Source organism: Diadema antillarum, unplaced genomic scaffold (genome assembly GCF_040938485.1).
Source record: "Diadema antillarum isolate AM-2024a unplaced genomic scaffold, OU_Dant_1.0 seq00000082_RagTag, whole genome shotgun sequence".
Taxonomy (NCBI): domain Eukaryota; kingdom Metazoa; phylum Echinodermata; class Echinoidea; order Diadematoida; family Diadematidae; genus Diadema; species Diadema antillarum.
The window spans coordinates 30,016-48,699 of record NW_027271175.1 but is presented as its reverse complement, the minus strand read 5'-3'; the positions used below and the strand labels follow the sequence as shown (position 1 = coordinate 48,699).

Sequence of the window (18,684 nt, the reverse complement as noted above, 5' to 3'; positions counted from 1 at the left end):
GGGGTAGGGAGGGCACCCCTGATTCTCCCATGAACAAACTTGAAACAACAGTCATCAATATACTGACTCATTGTATTAACTTAGCTCAATCACTTCCAGTTCTAGAGAAAATCTGTAAAGATTCCTTACAGGAGGGGGGGGGGGGGCCTGGGGCCCCCCAGGTGGGGCATGGTGCCCAATTGATGGAATTGAGATTCCATCCCCCTAGGGATGCTACCTGCCAAGTTTGGTGAAAATTAGGGATAGGGTTTTCAAGAAAAAGATGAAAATGTACAATTTGGGCCTCATTAGGATCCATTAAGAATTTCGGTCCAAATTTAGGCCCCCTGGGGCCCCCCAGGTGGGGCATGGTACCCATTTGATGGGAATGAGATTCTTTCCCCCTAGGGATGCTACCTGCCAACTTTGGTGGAAATTCATAATGGCATTTTCAAGAAAAAGACGAAAATGTACAATTTGGGCCTCATTAGGACCCCTCCCCACCCCCCTCCCCTGGGTCCCAAGGGGGGGCACCCCTGATTCCGCCATGAACAAACTTGAAACTACAGTCATCAATGTACTAATTCATAGTATTAACTTAGCTTTATCACTTCTGGTTCTAGAGAAGAAGATTTTTTAAGATTCCTTAATTTTTTTTTTTTTTTTTTTTTTTGGGGGGGGGGGGTTTGGGCCCCACTGGGGGCCCCCCAGGTAGGGAATGGTGCCCACTTGAACAAATTGAGATCCTATCCTCCTAGGGATGCTACCTACCAAGTTTGGTGAAAATCGGTCATGGGGTTCTCAAGAAGAAGATGAAAATGTAAAAGTTTACGCACGACGGACGACGCACGACGGACGCCAGACAAAGAGCGATCACAATAGCTCACTTGAGCCTTCGGCTCAGGTGAGCTAAAAAAGTCAGAAACCCGAAGTTAGGTCTCAACCAAAACTATACGATCCCTTTAACACACAAATTCAAATGGCCTGTTTATATGAAAATTGTACTCTTCTCAAGATAAACCAGTGATGAACATATGAATCTTATCTCACCCGTTTGGTGAATGGTATGAAGACATCCCTGGCTATCTCACAGTGTTTCATGATGGTTCCTGTCTCTGTCCTGTATGTCTCATCAAGAGGCACTTTCCTCTCTCCTGAAGAGAAAAAATGACAGAAAAATAGGTATTTTTAATGATTTCCAGGCAAAGCCCCAATCCCCAGTGATTTGCACAATCTTAACCATATCCCAAGTCCTGTCCAGGACGAGTATTGATATTGATAGTGACACAACTTATTCTTGGGTAGGTTTAACTGAGAAATAATACTCACTTTACGATTGATTCAGTTTATGGTGAAGAACAAATCACATGAACAACACAGAGTTATAATAAAAATCATATAATTAGAGTTATAGTTTAAAAAAGCACTCTTGGAGAACAGACCTCCACCAAGCAGCTCATTCCCACCCATATACTCATGCTAAAAATCGCACAATTCCCAATAATGAAGCCTTTTGTTTACATCATCAGCTTCAAACTATGCGGGGCCTCGCCCCAAGCAGAGCACACGCTTGAGAGCATGTGTGCAAACCTCAAACACACGCAGCCTGAATTCCCAAGTTCCTTGACCCTATCCTTCAAAAATTCATAAAAATGACAAATCCCTACCAAAATTTTTAACATGTGCTCCTTATGTGATCAACTTTTCCTAAAAGTTTTATCCAAATCCATACACAAATTTTTTGAGTTATTTTGCAAACAAAGAGACAAACTAACAACACAAACATAACTTCCTTGGCGGGGGTAATATCACATCAGCATGCATGAATACAAACATGATTGGATATCTTTTAAAAGTACCTTTACTAATTCACATAAATTTCCAAGTTCAATCCCCTAATGGCCTTTGTAAGGATAACAGAAGTGAACACGCCTTATAGTTTTCCATGGAATATATAAGGTATCATTTTTATGAAACATTTTATAGCTAGAATTTGTATAATGGAGGTAGCAAAAACTAAAAGAGCTATACATAGGAAAACAACCAATATTGAAAATGCTAATTACTTTGATGCACACTCAATGCACGCAGTCTAGAAAATGGTTTTCCTGCTCTGACTGTTGACCAGTTACATATACTCATCATTATGTACTCTTTTGTTCTACCTCAGTAAAATTTAAAAAAAAAAAGTATTCTTTTACTCATACATGAACGGCACACTTTGCACAAGGTGAGAGACATGGAGATGAAACGTCCTGAGATGAGACATGTTGTTGATGTTGTTGTTGTTGTTTTTTGGTTTGTTGTGTTGTTGTTGTTGTTTTATTTCATAGATATTGAAATAATAGTATTTGTTTTCATTGGTCTGCCATGCTTTGGGCATACCTATGCTTGCCTGAGTGATACATACTCCACAGATAGATATCTGTACTTACCATCCACTTCCACTAGTGTTGCTGTGGCACCACACACCATGAGGACTGGTACCAGATCTCCACGCTTTGAGAAACTCCAGATAGTGCCTCCCAGACTCTGAAATGTGAAAGAGAGAAAGGATATTCTTCTCTTGCAGAAAAAAAAAAGTGTTCATATTCTTCTTCTTTTTTTTTAGTCTATGACACAATACAGAAAAGTCACTGTGTCTTACAACTAGAGTATAATCTGGCACCTATATTTGTCAGTACTAACACAATTCTTTAAGAATTAACGTTGAAGAGCAGTGATTAATGAAATGAAACTTAACCTGTCATACTCCATAAATACTTTAATTTTGACATTCATTCTTTGTGTTAAATGCCTGTGTATGACAATACACTGAAGGTTCCCTTGCTTTGTTAATTTGCAATGACAGATTTATGACTGCAGCGATCTGACACACATGTGCAGTGGTTGGTGGTAAAAGGTATAGATGCTAAGATTAATAAAAATCTACTTTGATGAAAAGGGATGTACAAGAATGCTCGGAAATGCTTGGAGCTCTACTAATTGTTATAATCTAAACTACTAAAGTAAAAAACACGCAACTTATGTTTCTGAAGTTTACACTTCATGAAGTGAAATTATAAAAACAGATGCCTGGTGAGAATGTTCAATATAAGCATACTACCCACTAGCAGGGATAATTTTAGCAAAATGGTTGGGGCCAAGTTTGCATTGATATTATATCCTGTGTTGAAAATCATGTGCTAATTATGGAGTTTCTCCGCATACTCACTGCAACATTTCTAATCTGGGGACTCGCATACTGCTGTACCAAGGTGATGATGGCTTGAAGAGTTCTTGTTTGATGCTCTGCGGTTGTCAGGAGATGATAAATGCATCAAGCATGAAAGCCTGACTGAAGAAACGTGGCTTGAGGAGCACAAAATACTTGAAAAGAATCCTTTCATACTTGATACAGACAGGGCCTGACAATACAGCATAGGGTCAACTTCCTAACAACAACAACAACAATAAAACTGACTGAAATATGAAATGATACAGTTTTTATTGTTGGTTTGACCAATATGGGCAATCACACACCACTTAAAAATGGACTGGTCCTCCTGAAGCAATGCCGTCGGAATGAGTAAAAGTGCTGTCCATTTCTAAAAGAATACAGTAACACAATCTAAAACCAACACTTTGTACGAGAGAAGAGACACAAAGTTTTGGTAGCGTATACTGTAGCTGAATTTTGTCCCCCAAATTCTGCTTAACTCTGCCATCACTATTTGGCCCCTGCTGGTACATGAGGTGCACAGACATTTCTGGATGATAATACTGTGAAGCTTAATATTCTGTTAGTCCGCAGAAGAAAAAGAAACATAAAAAAATGCACAGGCTAAAACAACAATAGTAAACAAATCAAATGTAAAAGTATACTTTTAAGGGATAGCATAGTATTGGTGGAGATGAAGATTGGCTTTTAACTTTTTGCGAGATACTAAGAGGAATTCAAAGTTCATTTGGCTGAAATGGCTGAGATATCCAAAAACAAAGTAAAACAAAGCAATCCTAATAAAAGGTGGATCCCACCTTTTATTAGGATTGCTTTGTTTTGTATATCTCAGCCATTTCAAAACCAATTTTCATTTAATTCCTTTTGGAATTACACATTCTTTCATATTTCAAAAGAGGTTTCTCATTATCTAAAAAAAAAAAAATAGAAACCTGATGCCAGGTCTCAATCAAATTGTACTATCCTTTTAATCATCTCTTGCTCTTAAAAAAAAAAGGGGGGGGGAGGCATCCCCAAGCAAGAATGGCTTACCAGGCAGGTCTTTGATCAGTTTCTTGAGACCATTCTCCAGTTGGGTCATGGTGGTTGACCCTCCAATGGTGACCCCTAGGTCAGAGGTCTTGACCTGGGTCAACTCCACAATGGCAGGACCAGGGGATATGACAAGTGGGAAGGTCGCACATTTAGCTCTCTTTGAGTTGCCTGTAAGTTTCAACAGTCGTTTCCAAGGTATTCATCTTGTATTACACCATATACAAACAATTTCAAATGTGCATTAAAAAATATGCTATTCCCATAAATGAATTGAATTAACTGCAAGATTTGAAAGAGTTTCAATCAACATATGAAGAGCTTAGATGCAAAACTGATATATCTATTTTTATTTAACTTGAGGTGTTTGAGATTAAATGTGATGAAAAACAGAGAAAACAAATAGAATATGACGTGATAATTTCAATAATATCATCTAATATAGTTTGTTATGCAATGAGTGCGGCAACATTGAAAAGATCTAATATTTCTCTATTCGATGATGACCTTACTTTAAAAAACTTTTAAAAAGGCTTTTAAGTGTCTTTGCACTCAAACTCTTCATACAGTACTATGATGGCGGCATTAATGAATTTCATTTGACTGAAATTTGTGGACACAGTCTGATAAACACTTACACATTTAAATGCAGAACTGAGCAAGAACAAGTGGGTTTCACTTAATTTTAAACTACATGCACTAACTCATCACCATTTGGTGCTCATTTTTCAAAAAATTGAAATAAAGCCCTTCCTTGACAAATGAAGTAGACTGAAGATGCATACAGTGAATCATCCACCTAACTGAACAACCATTGATATCAACAATGCCTTTACTAAGGGCTGTAAAGCCAGGGGCGGATCCAGGAATTCTGTAAAGGGGGGGGGGGGCGTGACTAATATTTCTGGTGGCACTTCCGGGTTTCATTTCTCATTTTTTTCTTTATATTTCTTTTGTTTTTCACGAAAAATAAAGGGGGGGGGGGGGGTGTGCGCCGGTTGCGCCCCCCTCTGGATCCGCCACTGTGTAAAGCTACATGATGACATTAAAAAACAAAAGCAGTAAAAGCCCCCTCACCCATAATGGTATTCCCAACTATCATGGGAGCATCTGGATGCTGTTTCTTTAGATCCAAGAGTTCCTCCAGGGAGGCTAGTGTCATCCACCTGACTCCGCCCATCTCGAACATCACAGACTTGATTAACTCTGCGCTGTTGGTCTACAATTGGGAACAAGAGCAAAATGATGGTTGCCTACAGAAAGTACTGCAGTAAAAAGAGATACTAGTAGGATATCATCATGATCACCACATCAATATTCATGGATAGTATCTCTAATCCATGTATACAGTCAGTGAATTATTGGTATCACTCCGGTGGGAGAAGGGTAGGCAAACATTACATGCATGGCTCTGACCACAGTTGATGAAATCATGGATTTAATTGTCAGCGTCAAAGATGATATTCACATTCACATGTTCCCTTGATATCTGTCACATATAGATGGAGATGGACATTCAACTCACATAAAAGTGCTTTGCAAATGATTGAACTATACACTGTATTGTAATAACTTCTGATGATTCTATCTCACGTGGAAACATGCATAAATAATGAAAGGCAATTTTATTGGCTGTCTCCATGGCATCAATTATTTAAAAAAAGTTACAAGCAGTAAATCTTATGGCATGAGACTAAAGCATATTTGAATGTCTAAATAAAAAAAAAATATATAAATATGTTTTGCTACATTAACCCTATTCTAACTGGGGGGGTGTCAAATTGACCCCCCCCTCGACGTTTCGCGCTACGATTCCGCAACGCGCAAAGATTTTGCTGCGTTGTTTCACGACTTTTTTCATTGAAGTCTCCCGCAAATTTGTGACGTCCGGGCACACCGTTCTGAAGTTACGTAATGTTTTGCATATGCATGTCAACCCAAAAACAGCTCAAATTCATGATATCGTGTGCAAACCCAATGCAAATTGTGTTTTTAGGTTAAATTGATATAAATTAGATTATTTCAACTTTTAACCATTGAAATTAATCAATTCTAGTGTAGGTAAGTCTGAAAAAGTGCCTGCAACAAAATTTGGCAAAAAAACAATAAAAAACAAAAGGTAAAAAAACAACAAAATAGATAAGAAATTAACAAAACAATAAAAAACAAAAGAAATTTATTTTGATTGCGCTATTTTTTTTTTCATGAAAATTGTTTGATATGTCTTGAGGAATTGAGACACAAAAATTTAGCAATCCTTCAGTCTTTTTGATGGAGTTATAGGTGAAAATATAATTTCATGCACAAATTTGCATAATTGATTTATTGAAAATAGAAAGGAAATATTTTTCTATTGTATGACCATGTAATCTTGTAGTTGACATCCAGCTCTATCTTTAGGCAAAATTTCGCGGCTATCGTGCGATCGGTGGCCGAGATCTGAAGTAAAAACCCCCCAGTAAAAACTTGGTCTCAAATAGCCCAGTTAGAATACGGTTAATATGCTTCTTGTGTTTTCAGTCCATGTCATATGATACTTAAACTTGATTATCTCGACACTCCTATGAGAAAAAAGTAAAAGCAGGATAGAGAGGAGAATGTTTCAAGATCACTCTTGGTACAAAAAAAAAGAGGAACAATTAAATAAATGATAAGACGCTGTTTACCAATAATTCTGGAGGAAATATAGGCTCCTGAGTTGGATCATATGATGCATCACTTTGACGAACGGTCTCAGACACCTGGCATGATTAGAAAAAAAAAATGGTTTACTGTTCACAAGAATCATAATAAATAGCTGATATTCAAATTTAATTTGATACATTGTATTTTAGTGATTGGTATTGATGATGGTGGTGTAGTGGTAGCAACACCTACTCACTAATTAATTAAGGTCGGATACACTATTGGAAATGAAGACAACGAGCCACTCCGAGTGTACATTGCAGATTGGATGGTTTTATTAGATCGAGTTGTGGGAGCCAGTCACTAATGTGACGACGGTGAAATTGTGATACACTCTCTATTTTTACACCAAGAGCCACTGGTATTTATACATGTACAGGAGGTGACTCACCTCTCTGGTATCAGACAGTGAAACAAACAAGTGGTCAGTGTTGTCAAGCGGTTACCTTGGAATTGTTTTGAAGAGAACCAGCGGGGAGGATTAATGACCCACAGAGAGAGGAGGAGAGAGAGTGAGAGTGCATGTGTGGAAGACAGAGATCAGAGGTCGGAGCGGAGAGAAGGAGATTGTGGAGGAGAAAGAAGCAGAGAAAAGTTGAGCTGCTACAGTAGCTCCCCCCTAGTGAGCTTCTCGAAAGGTGAAGGAGAGATGTGAACGATAGAAAATGTAAAAGTATGCAGCGAGGCTAGAGCACATGTAGAAATTATAAAACGTACTGAATGGTTTGGAAAACGTACATGCTAACATTCGTTCAAATGTTAAATTTCGTGAACCGTTGTAAGGCATGAAACGCGCTATGTAATCGTATACATGACAATGCCAAAGTGAACGTGGTTCGAGAAATGCAAACGAACAAATGTCAATTATGCTGAATCGTTTCAAAGCAATGAACTTATCAAATTGTATGCGTCATTTACAATTAAAATGCATGGGATTTGGTAAACGTATGAACAATTGGAATTTGCACACAATAATTCTGTCAATTTACATGTTTTCGTTTCAAGATGACGATACAAAAATAATCACTGGCAGTTTGACGCGTGTCGTTGCAGGCAGTGTTTATAAACCGTGTTATCGCATATCGAAAGGCAACATAGAAATTTAGAGAATTAAAGCATGATCATAGTACAATTGAATGTGCAAGGTGATTCTTACTTGACAAACATGATATAGTAATCATGATACAAACGGTGAAATGAGTGTCCAACACGAATGTCCTGAATATGACTGAGTCTTTTTATCGCATGCGATTATAATGTGCTCGGGTAATGTCCGGCTATCGCGGTTGACGAAGACTAACTGTAGTCAGTAGGACGTATGTGGCGTGGACGAGAGTCGGGGTGAGCGGATGGTCGATGTCGATGTCAGATTGTCAGCTATCAACGGTCTCTCGACAGGACAGTGAGTCGCCTGGAGATGTCGTGTTGATACAATGTAGTTGGCAAGCGCGATATGGCCAGCGGAAGCAGCGAGTCGTGCCGGTAGAAGCCGATGCGTGATGTGTTCGAGGTCGAGCCAAAATTAGGCGGAGGGCGATCGAAAGTTCGTGGCGGTCGATGAGGCAACGGTCGGCGATGTCGAGTCGTATCGTGGCGTTGCGAGAGTTGAGCGATTCGTATCGCGGTGTGTCGTGTCGTAGCGAGAGTTCGAGCGATTCATATTGTGTCAAAGCAACAGATGTTGAGCGATTCGTATCGTATCGTATCGAAAGGTCAAGCGATTTGAATGGCGTCGTGTGGTTGAAGGCGGGTCGATGCTGGCAGGTGTCGGTGTCAGTGCGGCGATTAGGCATTCGTGGATGTCGATCGTGCGTGCCTGCCGAAGGAACCGTCGAGGCGAGGCGTGCGGCAGGTGAAGTAGACGGCGGCCGGGCGGCATCGTGGCGGGCAAAAACATGCAGCGTGCTCGTTGCGATGGCATGTTCGAAGATGATTGCTGTTGGCGTGGCGGGCGATGTTGTCGCATCAACTGCGTTGTGACGTGCAAAAGATGAGCGTAAGTGCCGGCGTAAGTGGCGGGGTCGAAATCGTCGAATAGATGTCAGTTCGTCATGGGTGCAATGAATTTCCCCGGCAGTAAGCGTAACATGGTTTAGAGAACCAGTTGAGTCGGGGAGTCGCTCTAGGGAGTGGCCGGCCGCGGGCTGGTCGAGTGCATGTCGTGATGTGGCAGCGGGCCGGTGACGAGAAAAAGGAGCGATCCCGCTGATGCAAAGTTGAGTGGTGCATGTCGAAAAGCAGATTACAGTGATGCAGAAAATCGGCTCCGAGAAAGGGGAGATGGACTTAGGTGATGAGGAATATCCATCTCAAGGTGCAAAAAGGCAGTAGTGTTGGCAGCCATTGTTGAGGCAAGCTCGGGCGTGGTTGGAGTTGATGTCGTGTCAGTCATGATTGCTGCGTTGTTGTTCGTAATACGGGGTCACCAATTTAGTGATTGGTATTGATGATGGTGGTGTAGTGGTAGCAACACCTACTCACTAATTAATTAAGGTCGGATACACTATTGGAAATGAAGACAACGAGCCACTCCGAGCGTACATTGCAGATTGGATGGTTTTATTAGATCGAGTTGTGGGAGCCAGTCACTAATGTGACGACGGTGAAATTGTGATACACTCTCTATTTTTACACCAAGAGCCACTGGTATTTATACATGTACAGGAGGTGACTCACCTCTCTGGTATCAGACAGTGAAACAAACAAGTGGTCAGTGTTGTCAAGCGGTTACCTTGGAATTGTTTTGAAGAGAACCAGCGGGGAGGATTAATGACCCACAGAGAGAGGAGGAGAGAGAGTGAGAGTGCATGTGTGGAAGACAGAGATCAGAGGTCGGAGCGGAGAGAAGGAGATTGTGGAGGAGAAAGAAGCAGAGAAAAGTTGAGCTGCTACAGTATCATTATATAATTCCTTGCCCACTTCATTACATGATGTAAGCGTTATCACATTTTGCATTCTAGAGGTTAGTATACGTTTAATTCATTTTTTATCAAGTGAATACTCCTGCAGATAAAGTGGGTTATCTACATAAGATATAAACATAGAGCATATATGCACCCTCTGTGGGTTGAAAACTTGATTTTATATGAGCCTGGTGTCATGTCATTTGAATCAAACAATGTGTTTGTTTGTTTGTTTGTTTTTTATTTGTTTTGTTTGTTTGTTTATAATTCGATACAGTTTTGACATCTCCGACAATCATCACATGATAGCAAAGCATCCTCCTCCCTCAAGAAACATTCGCAAACTTTGAACGGTAGCTGCCTCATAAGTTAAGAAGTAACAGAGATACAATGTATGGCTAGATAGGAAAGTAGATGGATAGTTGAAAAATAAATGTATATTTCATACATAAATTTATTTATTCATTTACTCATATGCAGTACCAAATAAATTCTTACAAGTAGATATCCAAACAAAATAAATGAATTAAGAATGTGTAATTCACTGTGTCCGGGTTCAAGACATACAAAGAAAAAGATAAACAGCTAGAATAACAAACTGACAGACTGACAGGTAAATAGAAAACTAGATAGGAACACTATACCAAGCTTCTTTTTCCTTTTGTACCACAAATTCTTTTGCTTACTTTGTTTGCTGAGACAGGCTGCTCAGGTTCCCTATCCTTTTCCTTTTCCTGTCTTGCACACTCACAGTTTTCCTGTTAGAACATAAATGCAAACATGATCATCAAAATATGAAGAGTTTGTTTGCAAAAACCGATAAGTCCATATTTGCCAAATGGAGATATTTGCGATTAAAGGTCAAGAAAAATAAAGAGAATAATAAGAAAAATTTTGCTTCTTTTGACCATAACTTCAAAAATATACCTTTATATGTAGTGACCAATATATCATTTAAAAGGTATTATTTTGTACTTTTTGACAGAGATCGTACTTCAAAATCTTCAAAAATGGACTTATCGGTTTTTGCAAACAAACCCTTCATATCTTCTTTTTTTATCCTTTGGATGAACATACTCTACATTTCTCATACATAGGCACAGAAAGTTTATTTCTAACATTTAAGACTCCCTGGAAGAAAATCACAGGCACATTCTATGCTTTAAATGTAACAATATTTTGCCCACCCCACAAAATGTCCTGAAGCTGTCCAGGATGGGCCTGTAGCTGGAGCATCGGCAGAGGTTGCCTTCGACGGATGTCACAACATCCTCCATGGTTGGTCTGGGATTATTTCGCAGGAGGGCGTACATGGACATCGCGATGCCTGGACTGCAGAAATGAAAGAGATTGGTCCGGCTCTTGTCGAGGCATTCCTGCAATGGTTGTAAAGGATGAGACTGTTAGAGGATCATAACGATAACTTTGTAATTTTATGTAACATGCTGGAATGAATCGTCATTTGTACATATACAACTTTTACTCAGTCCAAATCAACAACTGCATACTCTCTCATTCATCATCTATGAAGGAATTCAAAACTGAATTGAGAGCTTATGAGACCAACAAATAGACTAGGTACATATGAAAACTACATTTTGTTTACCACATTTTTTTTTAAAAATGCACGCTGAAATGACTGCCTTAGCTTGACTGCCTGAGCTGTGTCAGAACTAAGTGCTATACAGTTTCTAGTCATGGGTCAAATATCCTAACATTTCACATTGGCACAGAGTTTCATCATTTTGTTGAGACATTTTTTTTTTAATGAATGCTATCGATAAATGCATACAATGTACACAAACTTGAGATGTGCCATATTAGGAAATTTAAAGTCAATATAAGATCTATATTTCAGATGTGACAATGTATAATCATAGAGGTTCACTATTAAGTGGCTGATGAAATTATAAAACTACAATCTCTTATTTGAAAACCTCACTGTGACATCATGGACATTAAGTGAGTAAAAACAAAATCGACTCATGGAAATTTATATCTTCTAAGATTTCTTACAGGAGTTGAACATTAAGCTCTACCGATCAATTTATTGAATGGAAGATAATCATTCTGTTCTTTGGATGCTACTGTTGTTAGAATCCTACTCCCTGCTCCATTTTTGTTTTGTTCATGAATAACTGAGTTAGCAGTTATGACTTCAGAGATCAAAGACTTCTGGATATATCCTCGGGGAAGTTAGGAAACAATCAGAAGCTTGAGAGGCTGTCTCACCTGTACAGCATGCAGTCCAGTCCTGACACTGCCCAGACCCTCTATTGTCGTGACTGCCTTGCCATGGATCAGGCAAAGTGGGTAGAGGCACGCCGTCACTGCTATGTGGCTGAAAAATTGAAGGACACCATGGCAAACTGAATTTTAAGTCCTGGGCAGGGGCTGCAGAACACTTTTAAATGGCAGTGGTGGTGGCGGTGGGGGGGGGGGGGGGGGGGGGGGTCCAAACGCATTATCAGGCTGGGGGCCCTGGGGCTGGGGGTAAAAACCCTGTGAAAATAATGATTATTCTGATGGGTTTGTATGATATTTCAAAATAATCATATATTTCATAAACATATGAATATTAATGTTTTCTCACTTGAAATGTGCGATTAAAACTAGAACATGTTCTTCCTGGCAAATGCAGGCTGATTTATGAATACCTCTATACTTTTAAAGTTTCCCTCTCTTTCTCAACAAAGAAGGAAACGTAGAATGCGAGCATTGATGACTACTCTGGAAAGTTGGGACTTCACCAAGTTGAACCATTGAATGAACGTAAGATCTGTCATTGTCAAAATATGGGGCCATTCTGTGAGGTTCAGCCAAAGTTCAGTCAACAATGAAGGGAAAAGAGAACAAATATGCCAAGCAAAATTGCTAGTATGCAAGATCCCAGAACTCTGCATGCACTGAGTATTCTAGCAGGTCAGTCACAAAGCTTCACAATCCTGAAAGGAAGGGAAATGCATTTGTGAATCTTCCTGACAATGACATCCATCTTTTTTTTTAATACTTGGTCTATGCTTGGGGCTCTGACCTTGCCATGATCAAACTTAAAACTATCCACAGTTACCACTATACTTACTCATAGCACTAACTTAGTTTAAATATCATTTTTGGTTCAAGAGAAGAAGGTTTTTTACAAGCTTCCTTTATAGGGGGCTTTGAGCTCCCCCTGGGAGCCTCAAGGAGGGGCATGGTACAAACTTGAACAAATTAGATTGCTATCATCCTAGGGATGCTACCTGCCAAGTTTGGTGAAAAACAGTTAGTGTTTTCAAGAATGCTGAAAACGTTACAAGTTTACGCAACACAGAAACCTGACAATGAATAATTGCAATAGCTCCCTTGAGCCTTAACTCTTACTGTGCCACGTTCGCACGTCCGACTCAGTCGACGGCGTGCCAACTTTGCATATTCTGCTCAAACACACAAACCCGCCCAAACCGATCGATAAATTGCCAAATGCTGCAGTACAAGTAAAGCATTTCTCGCACTTTTGTTCCTTTCACATATACTGTAGCTTGCATTTTATGTTGTGAATGACGAACAAGAAGTGTTTTGCAATGAATTTGCCTGTAAAATCCTAAGTTTCTGTCACTACTTTATGTGCAAAAGTCATGCCTTTACAGTAAGTTAGCTACTATAGTCATTTGAAAGAAAACAGATCATAGATTTTTCATACAATTAATACCTGAAAGCAAAGCTTGGCATTTTCTCTTCAGCTTTACTCACTATAGTCCAGCTTAACAGAAATCTATAAAGGTAACATAGATTTGGAAAACAGAATGCTTTCTCAAAGCATGACAACGTTGGTGTCTCAGAATAATGTGGCAAACAGGGGCTTTCCACCATGGCACATAAAGGCCCGAATTCACGAAGGTGGTCTAAATTTAAACCATGGTTTATGTATATTTCTTCTGCGTAGATATGATTGACAGATTGTGCACGCTAAAAGGCATCCAGTAAAAAAACGTGCATTGATGCGCGCATGTATTGGTACGCCTATTTAACGCTTATTTTAGACCATGGTCTAAATTTGTACCATGGTCTAAGTTTAAACCACCTTCGTGAATTCGGGCCAAAGAGTTAATTGCCTGATTGTACAAAATGACCCTTTCCTGCTCATGTGCAAAGTTTGTCTATGGACTGGCTTATATTTCATGAGTGGTTGAAATTTTATTCCTTTTTAGCCTTCTGTGATTTTCTTTCCTCTCTGCAACAAATTGACAAAGAAGATATCTGATAGGCGATCTTAAAGGACAAGTTCACCTTCACAGACATGTGGGTTGAGTGAATGCAGCAATATTAGTACAACACATCAGTGAGAGTTTGAGCAAAATCGGACAATCCGTTAAAAAGTTATGAATTTTTGAAGTTTCTGCTCAGTCACAGCTGGATGAAAAGACTACTATAGCTTGTGATGTCACATGAGTACAACAATATAAAAAAAGAATAAAGAAAATTCAACATATTTCCATTTTTCTCGCATAACAAAAGAACGCTCGACTTCTCTCTTTCAGAAGGCAGGGGGAATAATATTACCCTTAACATACGTCAGTAGCAAGTCGAAGAAATGTGCACTTTATTCAAAAATTAAAGATTTGTGAAATTCTCTTTTTATTTTCCTTATGAAGTTGTACGCATGTGACATCATACACTGTAGTAGTCTTCTCTTCCAGGAGTGACTGCGCAGATACTTAAAATATCCGTAACTTTTGAACAGGTTGTCCAATTTTCCTCAAACTTTCACTGATATGTTCTACTAATATTGCTGCATTCTCTCAATCCTTATGTTTACGAAGGTGGACTTGTCCTTTAAAAAATAAATTAAGAGAATTTCATATAACTTCAAACAAACTACACTTCCCTGCTCACACGGCAAGTCATTCATACCCCAACCTTAGTGTTTAATTGCAGCAACTTGAAAGCAAGTTACAATGATTGCAATACAATGCCTTTTTGGGGATGAAAAACTGCAATAGCTTGAGGAACTGGCCCCAGTCCATTACCTGATCTCCTTTGTTGTGGGGTGAACGGAAGACACCATCACCGTGCAGGATCCACATCCCCCTTGATTGCACCCTGCTTTGGTCCCAGTGAGACGCACTGGTGGATTACATCATCACACAGAAGAAGTAGCTGTCAAGACTTGAACACAGACTAGCACCCCCATGCCATACCATGTACCAACTGACTGGTCTAGGTCACTGCATGACTCAGAAGTTTTAATTGCTCATACACTGGGCCAGGTTGACCATCAGATTTTGCCTAAGATCATGAAGAGGGTGTTTCTTAATTGTCTCAACCATATATGAGCAGACTGCTTCCCAAACATGACATTTTATTTAGAAAATACTCCCACATTTGTGGGAATCAATGAAGATTAAGGTGCAAATATTAATTTCGAATTGTACCCATGGGATAAACTATGACAGATGGACAGGCAGCAAGATACAAAGAAAAGGAAAAATACCATATATGTGCAGATCTCTTTAGTAGTGAATATTCTTTAACCTATTGAAGACGGGCTGATTTTGCTACAACAGGCATTTCTCAAAAACACCTGCCCAATTATACATGAAGCTATAGTCTTCAACAATTCAAAGTGATCCGAAGGACACACTTTTTTCAAATGGAGACCTATAGAAGACATTCAGAACATATTTCTAAGACAGGTAAGATACAACACTGTATGTGAACATATCTCTACAAGGACAAATGCAGTAGATCTATCAAAGGATACATTTTGACCTGAGATAATCCAGCAGTGTCATGTCTGGGTCAACATCCTTTTCTTCAACCTGCACAACATACAAATAAAAGCAAGTATATTTCAAGTTAGAGTGACTAAATTCACTATTTTGGACGTTTAAACAAAAATCTGTACGCATATTTCATTATATCAGTGTTTGACTGTCAGTATACATATCAAAATCAACATTGTGCAGGCTGCATGTATGTATATTCTAAAAGTAGAAATGTATTCATACTAGTGACTTTGATAATTACATTTATATGTATATTTATGCAGATTTTCATTGACTTACTATTGAATGTAGGTACTGCAGCAATTATTCCTGGCAGTTAAGATAAGAGACATGAAGGGAACCACTTCGTTTACGGATGAAATAATCAGAGATAGGGGCATGTACAAGCCATTTGGCAGCCATTTTGCATATAAATTATAAGCATATATATGCAAATCGTGTATGTAGGAATGCTTTTTTAGTTACAACTGACATCATGATTGTGTTAATTGACATGAAAAACATAAATATAGATGCCAAAATTTTCTTTCTACAGGTTTTATGCACGGAAATATTAAAAGGCCATTATGGCGGCCATTTTGAATGCATTTATATGCAAATTATGTACAAAGAAATACTTTTAAGTTATTACTGATGTCATAATTGTACTCCTTGACTTAAAGAACATAGGTTTAGACACAAGAACTGACTTTCTATGGGTTCTATGTCCGAAGATATAAGCATTTATAGGTTTAATTATGGGGGCCATTTTGAATTTATGCAAATTAGGCATTGATCCACCACTCGAATTTTAGGGAACTTTTAATATGTTGTTTTGATAGCTCTTCCAGGTTAAATGCAAGTGGAATGGTTTCTGTTGCAATTAGTTTTGGGTCATTCCATATTTTGACTGGACTAATACAGAGAAGTCTGATATATTAACACAGCAAGAGATAAATTACATTTGGTGCAGCAATTTTCACTCACCCTTAGTCCATTGCAGAAGAAAACCAGTGTGCCAGATCTTGCCATCTTGATCAGTCCCACTAGTGTAAGAATTTAATAAACAGAATAAAGCAATATATTTCAGGGGTGTATCCAGGATTTTTTCTGGGGGGGGTCGTAATCACAATTTTTGGACCTTTACCTTTGCGAGGGAGCGAAGCGACCGAGCCCGAGGGAGCGGAGCGACCGAGCGGGGGGAGGGTGTGGGAGGGGGGTGTCCCCCCTCCCACGGTGAGGAGTTTTTTAATTTTATATCTTAAAATGGGGCCATTTGGTGCATACAAAAGTGACTTTTTCGGCATACTTAGAAAAGAATTCCCATTTATGTTAAAACTGGTGATAAAACCTGAGTTGGTCCAGGGGTGTATCCAGGATTTTTTTCTTGGGGGTCATAATCACAATTTTTGGACCTTTACCTTTGCGAGGGAGCGGAGCGGGGGAGGGTGTTTTCCCCCCTCCCACGGTGAGGAGTTTTTTAATTTTATATCTTAAAATGGGGCCATTTGGTGCATACAAAAGTGACTTTTTCGGCACACCCTTGGGTACTTAGAAAAACTCATTTATGTTAAAACTGGTGATAAAACCTGAGTTGGTCACTTACAAGTTCTTGAATCGGTAATTTGAAAACTGCATTTAAAAAAAGTTGCTGACTAGCTACACCTTCCTATTAAATCCTAGAGTATATTATAGTAAAAAGTTTTGCGGACCATTTTATACAAGTATTCCAGAGTTGACGATACTCCCAGAGCTAGTCAATCCTGCTTCACTTTGCCTCCGAATGTAGTAAGAAAGTAGAATAATTTTATGCACTTCAATCTCAATCGAAAAGGACAGGAGTTGAAAACATGAGTATGAATTATAACATTCTCCTTACAGGACAATATAGGTTAGGCCATCTATGATTCAAACGGCCGCGGTTGTCATAGGGTAAGGCGCAAGTAATAAAGCCGGCTGTAAGTGTGTAATCTAGGCAACCAGTTCGATTAGTTGCTGATGGGAGACAGGAAAATCAATAAACATGGCGGTGCGGCTTAATTAAGCCTAAGAAATAAGTTATGGCAGATTAAAACTAAGTTACGAAATTTACGAGGTTTTTGACAATTTGCTGGAACACCACCTGGTCACCTTTTCCCCCTGTTGTATACAGGGTAAAAAGCCCTCGAAAAACAAAAATGTCTGTTACAAAAAGTGGACCTTTTGAAAATTTGGGGGGGTCGTACGACCCTCCCGACCCCCCTTGCATACACCCATGTATTTAGTCAAAACAACACAATGTATTCGGATTCAACTTTAACTTGCATCCAGAGACTCCAACTCTCCCGTTTTCGACGGGAGATCTCCCGCCGAAAGCCCATTTTTGCACAATCTCCCGTTCTCCCGTTTGAGATTTGATTTCTCCCGCCCTAGCTCTGTGTCTCCCGGTGGAAAGGATTTCTTACTTATTTCTATCGTATGTTGAAAAAATAAGCCTAAGATAGCACCAGTGAACATCTAGAATCCTAGGAACTTCGCACACATCAACTTGGAGTCTCCCGTTTGCTATGGGTTTCGGGCGGGAGAATCTCCCGATCAGAAGGTGCTTGGGGTTGGAGTCTCTGTGCATCTCCTAGAGCAATTGATAGGAGTAGCATATATACCACACATACCTTCGTTGTACTTTTTTGTTGTTGATCATGATGACCAAATAATGTAATTGTAAAATAAGCAATGAAAAATCACTTGTGGTCCACGAGCATATAAATATCTAAGTACAAATGTATTTAGAAGAGGGGATTTGCATAGGCAGCCATCCCATGCAGGGCAGGCAGGGCAAGCGAGCGGAAAGAACTTGGAATTCCCTGACCTGATTGCTGCAACTGCAGCCCATGGAAGACCAGCTTAAAGTAGCTGAATATGGGCTATCCAGCCATCTTCCCAGATGGAAAAATGAACAAACGAACAAAACAATTTGAAGATCCATCGCAGAAGGGGTGGGGATTTCCGATTAGCTTGTTTACGATATAACTTGTCTGGCAGTACCAAGGAGGTACTAGGCAAGCTACCTCCTTGGCAGTACTGCGCACAGTAATTCAAACGTGTGTGCGTCGGCAGCGGGGATTACCCTACCACCACC

At 39.5% G+C, this 18,684-nt stretch overlaps 1 protein-coding gene across 1 annotated transcript in view; it reads right to left on the bottom strand.

Moving 5' to 3' along the window:
- LOC139726279 (xanthine dehydrogenase/oxidase-like) overlaps window positions 1–16,598 on the bottom strand; it is a 36,309-nt gene extending 19,711 nt beyond the window's left edge. The window contains exons 1-12 of the mRNA XM_071637347.1: window positions 16,554–16,598; window positions 15,563–15,620; window positions 14,829–14,925; window positions 12,052–12,160; window positions 11,007–11,195; window positions 10,515–10,577; window positions 6,898–6,972; window positions 5,309–5,450; window positions 4,232–4,402; window positions 3,194–3,270; window positions 2,415–2,511; window positions 1,030–1,133 (exon numbers count right to left, since the gene is read on the bottom strand). Coding sequence (XP_071493448.1) covers window positions 1,030–1,133; window positions 2,415–2,511; window positions 3,194–3,270; window positions 4,232–4,402; window positions 5,309–5,450; window positions 6,898–6,972; window positions 10,515–10,577; window positions 11,007–11,195; window positions 12,052–12,160; window positions 14,829–14,925; window positions 15,563–15,620; window positions 16,554–16,598 — 1,227 coding nt within the window. The remainder of the gene's footprint in view (window positions 1–1,029; window positions 1,134–2,414; window positions 2,512–3,193; window positions 3,271–4,231; window positions 4,403–5,308; window positions 5,451–6,897; window positions 6,973–10,514; window positions 10,578–11,006; window positions 11,196–12,051; window positions 12,161–14,828; window positions 14,926–15,562; window positions 15,621–16,553) is intronic.
- Between the last annotated feature and the right edge of the window lie 2,086 nt (window positions 16,599–18,684).